The sequence below is a fragment of the Brassica napus genome, chromosome C6 (assembly GCF_020379485.1).
Source record: "Brassica napus cultivar Da-Ae chromosome C6, Da-Ae, whole genome shotgun sequence".
Lineage (NCBI taxonomy): Eukaryota > Viridiplantae > Streptophyta > Magnoliopsida > Brassicales > Brassicaceae > Brassica > Brassica napus.
The window spans coordinates 37,594,986-37,601,052 of NC_063449.1; the positions used below are offsets into that span (position 1 = coordinate 37,594,986).

The 6,067-nt window shown below is 36.8% G+C and overlaps 2 protein-coding genes across 3 annotated transcripts; one reads left to right on the top strand and one right to left on the bottom strand.

Annotated features, from left to right (window-relative positions):
* Positions 1-1,332: 1,332 nt before the first annotated feature.
* On the bottom strand, positions 1,333-2,649 carry LOC106435297. The gene has a single exon (XM_048759896.1). It carries the CDS (start codon positions 2,647-2,649, stop codon positions 1,333-1,335), a length of 1,317 nt encoding a protein of 438 aa, XP_048615853.1.
* Positions 2,579-5,456, top strand: LOC111211357 (putative transcription factor bHLH056). 2 transcript variants are annotated; one of them, XM_022712367.2, is made up of 6 exons: positions 2,579-3,661; positions 3,739-3,828; positions 3,897-3,962; positions 4,528-4,593; positions 4,967-5,134; positions 5,232-5,456. In XM_022712367.2, exons 1-6 carry the CDS (start codon positions 3,389-3,391, stop codon positions 5,268-5,270), a joined length of 702 nt encoding a protein of 233 aa, XP_022568088.1. In that variant the 5' UTR covers positions 2,579-3,388; the 3' UTR covers positions 5,271-5,456. The 2 variants fall into 2 exon arrangements, with proteins under 2 accessions (XP_022568088.1, XP_022568089.1); XM_022712368.2 differs by having other exon boundaries at positions 2,579-3,658.
* The last annotated feature ends 611 nt before the right edge of the window (positions 5,457-6,067 follow it).

The window sequence follows — 6,067 nt, forward strand, 5'->3', positions numbered from 1 at the left end:
TGGAAGCTTTAATAGAAAACACCGCTTGTTTAATTTCATCATCAGCAACCGAGGATAGAAGATCCTTGTTCATCTGCTCAGTCACCCTTGGAGCAAAGCCATCAAAGAAATCAGAAAAATTTGTCGGCTTTGTGGATGAGAATAATTCTTGGAAGTAATTTGTGGCTATTTCTCCTTTGGCAAAATCATCTTGAAATAACAAGCCATTCTTATCTTCCAAAACGTCAACTGCATTTCGGCTTCTAGCCATTTGAACTGACGCGTGAAAAGCTTTGGTATTCCTGTCTCCACATTTTAGCCATTTATCCTTGCTTCTTTGGAACCAAAAAGACTCCTCATCTCTAAAAGCTTTCACCAACTCAATCTTGAGCCTCTGGATTCTAACCCGAGAAGGAAAACGACCAGATTCTTCAGCCTCCAACTCGTTCTGAATTCTCAAAATATTTGCTTTTGCATTCAGACTGAAGCTTTTCTTCCATTCACATATTCTGGTTCTACAATTCCTGATCCTGACAGTTAACCTCAAATTCGACTGCCCTCTATAACCCCTCCAGGGTTCTATAATTTCATCTCTGAAATTTGGTAATCCAAGCAAAGTTTTGTCAAACCTGAATCTTCCTTTCCTGCCCTGATGCACCTTGTTGAGATTAACCAAAACAGGTCTATGATCTGATCCTCTCTTTTCCAAGAATGATTGATTCGCATCTGGAAAAAGATCAAGCCAATCTTTATTACCGAAGCATCTGTCCAACTTGCAACTAACCCAATGATCTCCCCTGCGACCACCCCAAGTGAAAGGATCACCTTGACTACTAGGTTCTTTCATCTTACAAGCCTTAATCATATCATTAAAGCATTCAAAGGTGGCATCACTTCTAGAAGGTCCTCCCATCTTCTCATGATTACCACAAATAGCATTGAAATCACCTAACATGCACCATGGACCGCTTCTTTGAACTCTCAGTCTAGTAATCTTCTCCCAAAACCATTGTCTTTTTCCTTCATTAGGTTCACCATATATGCAAGACACAAAAAACGTTTTGTCCCCAAACTGTACACTCATATCCACAAGATTCTTATCAGCAGACAACACTTCCATATCAACAGCACTCTTCCAAAAAACCGCAAGACCACCACTTCTTCCCACCGGGTTAACAGTATATACACGACTATATCCCAGCCAAACTTAAATATCTACAAGGTCATTTCTTGAATGCATAGTTTCCATCAAAAAAAACAACTCAGGGAAATATTTTTTACGTATTTCCATGAGCCTGTGAATTGTCAAGTCCTGGGACCGTCCCAGTCCTCGACAATTCCAAGCAAGTAGGCTCATTGATCTTTGGACAGTCCCTCCTTCGGGACCGCCTTTTGAGTTATTTGCTTTGCAGCTTTGGGAACTCCACCCATCTGATCAACCGCTTTCCTTTTCTCCACACTTCCAATTATCATTCCATCTTTTAGAGAAATTTGGATATTTTCCTCTTGGCAAGCATTAGCATTCATCTTCCTCATATTTTTTCCCGGCCTTTTCCTGATGCTGGTCTTCTTTGAGGAGGTCCCGGAAAGATTAAGATCAAAAGATTTCAATCTAGACCCCGTAGAACCACTCAAAGAAGACGATGAAGCTGATGATTGAGAGAAACCAACCTGCTGAACTCTTGTTGATATAATCTCCGGCCTCCCTTCAAATGCAGGGTTAGCTCTCATAGAAGCAGCTAAAAGTTTTTCACCTTGCGGTCTTGGTTCAAACAGAGGAGACATAGAATTTTCAACTGGGTAATCAAAGACTAATCCTTTGCCTCTCTGTAAGTCTCTTGTCACAGCCGGTACAAGATCTAAACTCAAGGCAGATTTCCTTAGGATCGGATCATTTTCAACTTCTCTGACCGAAGCTTTGACTCTCTCCTCTCTGATAATTCTTTCTTCACCTGGTGCCACTAACAGATATTGCCTCATTTCTTCCAAAACTTCTGGAGCAATTCTTGGTTTACTAGTATTAGGATTAATACCAACCTGATTTTCCTCCAAAACACCAAACAGCGGATCAGATTCCAAAAGAATTACGTTCGACTTTTTCTTCATAATACTCTGGCCAGCTCTTCTTGAATCTGCTTCAACTTGACTCCTCTGAATAGTGATCGGACAAACAGACTGTTCGTGAGACAACCTCTGACAAGTGTAACATCTCTTCTGAATCCTTTCATAGTTGAAAAAGACTTTAGTTTTTCCACCGTTCGGTAAGTCTATCACTTTTTCTTTGCGCAGAGGTCTTGAGACGTCGAACCGAACCTTAACTCTTTCATAAACATTGCTTCGCGCCTTCAAAGGATCAAAAGCCACATCAATAACCTTTCCTACTATATCTCCAAGCGCTTCAATTGCCAATTGAGTTTGATAGTTGATCGGGATATTCCTGATTTGAACCCATATTGGAATATACTGCAGTGAATCAGGAGGAGGAACTTCCGACCATCTCTCAACAACAATAGCCCATTCATGAAAAGTATGCACACCTTTTTCTAAAACTTCCACCAGATCATGTTCATTATCGAAGATAAACTGAAATCTTTCCTGAGAAAGAGCAATACCTCTAACACGGCCTTGTTTCTGCCATTTACGAGGCATCTGAAAGATAAACTCCTCCATTTTCTGGTAGTCTAAATTGAGCAGACGCCCAATTAATCTTCTTTTATTCCTTTCAGTCTAACTAAACTCAGGAAGATTTGACATAACAAAGGGTACATCATCATCATCTTCAAGCGACATGGCCATCAAGGCCTTATCCATCGCCGCCGACATCAGGTCTTCTTCAAACTCTTATCCAAAACCTCCAATCGAACCAAGCAGAGACAATCAAACATAATCGAAAGATTACAGAACTTTTTAACTCTGAAACTGTGCTTCTCTCCTAAAAGTTTCAACACCACCTTTTGGAGCAGAAGGAACTGGATCACCTTCTTAGGGAAACAAGGTCAGATCTTAAGAAACCGTAGCTTCAAAACAGATTCACGAAGCCGGTAACTTCAAAGCTTCACTCAAAATTTTATCGCTTTTGTTATCGCTCTTTTTCCACTCTTTCTCACTAAACGACAAAACTCACCGCTCGCATCAAGAGCCCAAATCGTAATTCGATAATAAGAGTCCTTATTTAGGATTTAAAAAATAAAAAAATAAAAAAATTCAGCTTTTCCTCCTAATATTCGGCTTTTATATAAAATAATCTCTTTCATAAAAATATCCTTAAGCGGCAAAATAGCATTTGTATACGTATCAAGTTCCGACAGAACTTTGAGTTAAGCAGCCGTTCTTTCCCGCTCTTATAAAGCACCTCTTGAACATCTCTTCCTATAGTTAGTTCATCAGTCTTTCTAGTTAGTTCAATATCATGAGTAATATGAACAACGACCAAGAAAGCATTCAGTTTTGGTCCTCACTTCTCCACTCCGTTGCTGATTCCGACCCTAAGGATGATCACTTATCCGAGATCAGTAGCCCGATAATGGTGATGTCTACATCGATGGCTATAGATGTTTCACCTAAACCTTTTAATGCTCCTAGAGATGGACATAAGGCTGGACCGCAAAAAGCTATAGCCGAAACTGGAGATATAAGCATTGATGAGGGTGGTCAGAGATCTGCTGAAAAGCATATTGAGGTGGTAAGTTCGATTTCTTGGCTATAAGCATGTGTATATGAGTTATATCCTAACACGAACTTGATCTTATTAAATGTAAGATAAAGAAAGAAGGTGAAAAAGAAGAAATAAAGAATTTTGGTAAGAATAAGAGACCACGTACTAATGAAGCTCGTAATACTGCTGAGAAGGTGAGGAAAATCTTTTGTTTTTCTATTAAGAAAACAAGTTGCTCAACATTTTACCTCTCACAACGCAGAGGAGACGCACCGATATAAAAACTAAAATTGAAAATCTGAAGCAGTTGACACCTAATTGCAAAAAGGTGCACACCATTTGTTTGCCTTATAGTTTTCATCTCTGATTCTGTCATTTTGAATACAAAGATTTGCGTTTGCGTTTTTAGTCAAAACATGTTGCTTACATATAAAAAAAAAGCCAATAAAGTTTTCTCATTTGCGTTTGAAATTTTCAGTTAAAACTTAAAATATTGTGTTCTCTTTTTGTAATACAATAAATTAACATGTATATTAAAGTAAAAACATACTCTTTGTCTCATAATAAGTGTTATTTTAACCTTTTTTCTTGTTACAAAAAAGTATCACTTTACAATTTCAATGCAAATTATACTTACTTTCAGCTGAAAAATAATTGAAAACTGCATTGATTTTATAAATAATTTTATTTATTTTAGATACTATTGGTCAAAAAGGAATAATTAATACCAACTTACATATATTTCTGTCACTTTCTTAATCGGTGTGAAAAATGTAAAAGTGACACTTATATAGAAAGAAACGGAGGGAGTAATAATTTAAAATAGAAAAGACAGTTGAATTGATGTTACTTTTCCTTTTTGTATTTAATTTGTTATTCATATGAATCTGCAGAGAGACATAGCATCGACACTTGATTGTATCATAGATAATATACGCTGGATGAAGCATTATGTAGAAGTAAGTAACTCAATCATACTTTATTATATATACATAGAGACATGTATACATCAAGTGTAATCTGGATTTTATGGTTAAAAATATAAAGTAACCGAATTTAGCATGTGTACACATATTTTTGTTTTTAAATTATTTTTACAAAAAGTATGTTCCAGTTTCAGTTGGATTTAGTTTTGATCAATTTATTCATAGTTTGGTTTTATTTTAGATCAATTTTTGTCATTATCGTTTACATTGGTTTGGTTTGCTGTATCATTTTTCTAATTTTCTTAAAAATTAATATAAATGAATGTCATATTTTTATACGTTGCATGAGACACAAGACACAGGTAACGAACTTGCCATGACCAAACTACAAAATGTAACGTGACAGAGTCAGAGCATGGGTCCCATGTTACCACTTGGAATGAAAATGGATTTTCCGGCACCATGGTTCCCTTCTATTCCTCCCAACTTTATCATGCCGCCGTTCAGTGGTTTTACCCCAGGAGAAACTAGCTGTGCCTATGGCAATCAAAATATTGAACCTTCTACCACCAAGGTTTAATTTGTCTTCTTATTCATATATTTTCTATATTTTATTGTTGCTGTTCGTTTATTTATTTATTCATTTTTGGTTCAAAATGGACAATTTAAAGGGATTCAACAATCAACCACACTCGTCAAGATCTATGTGAGCTAGTGGTGTTTTCATATTTCAGACGTCTGGTTCCTCAAGTTCGTTTATACTATGTGTATGTTTATTGTTTAGTAGTTTAAAGTTGTTCTACCAAGATTACAAGACTGTGGCGTGCTCTTTTTTCGTTCGTCACAGCGTATTTATGTTGTAACTTTGTGTTATATTTCAATGTAAACATATGCAAAGTTTTATATTAAGTGGTTCACATGCAATTTTTTTGTTTTGCCTAATTGGAAGAACACAAGCAAATTCCGCAATGCGATGTATAATACATAAGAAATATCCCTTCGCAGTGAAGGCAGAGGTTTAGGTAAATGATGGGAAGCTATTTTTGAGTTAAGACCTATATGAGCACATGTATATCCATAAGAATGTTGAAGCCAAATCTTTTGTCAGAAAAAAAAAAGAATGTTGAAGCCGCGCCTGCGCAGTGACGACAGGCCCACTAAGAAGGAGAGGTGTCACATTTTTTTTTTTTTTTTTGGTCAAACTGAGGTGTCACATTTTATTGTCATCTTTGAAGTACTAGTAAAGGAAAGGCTATATACGAGGATTTATGAGCGGGAATGTGTTAGACTGTTAGTAAAAGGCTTTTAGAAATACGGTGTGCTTCCATACCTATAAAGTAAAATAAGTTGCCCAAGCCTTTTAGGGAGAATCGTGATGACAATGATTGAATGAATCGTTGAAGTTTGTTACTGTTGGGCCGGTGAGAATGATGTCGTCAGCGTAGAAAAGCTTGTAGATAAGAGTGTTGTTGTGAACTTGTGATTGTATATGAAGAGGCTTGCATCA

What these genes read in the sequence shown, in the direction of transcription:
- LOC106435297 (XM_048759896.1), bottom strand. Translation starts at nt 2,649, where the DNA reads ATGGAGGAGTTTATCTTTCAGATGCCTCGTAAATGGCAGAAACAAGGC.
- LOC111211357 (XM_022712367.2), top strand. Translation starts at nt 3,389, where the DNA reads ATGAGTAATATGAACAACGACCAAGAAAGCATTCAGTTTTGGTCCTCA. An exon ending in CTGAAAAGCATATTGAGGTG is followed by an intron (nt 3,662 to 3,738) that starts GTAAGTTCGATT and finishes ATTAAATGTAAG; the next exon opens with ATAAAGAAAGAAGGTGAAAA. An exon ending in TGACACCTAATTGCAAAAAG is followed by an intron (nt 3,963 to 4,527) that starts GTGCACACCATT and finishes ATGAATCTGCAG; the next exon opens with AGAGACATAGCATCGACACT.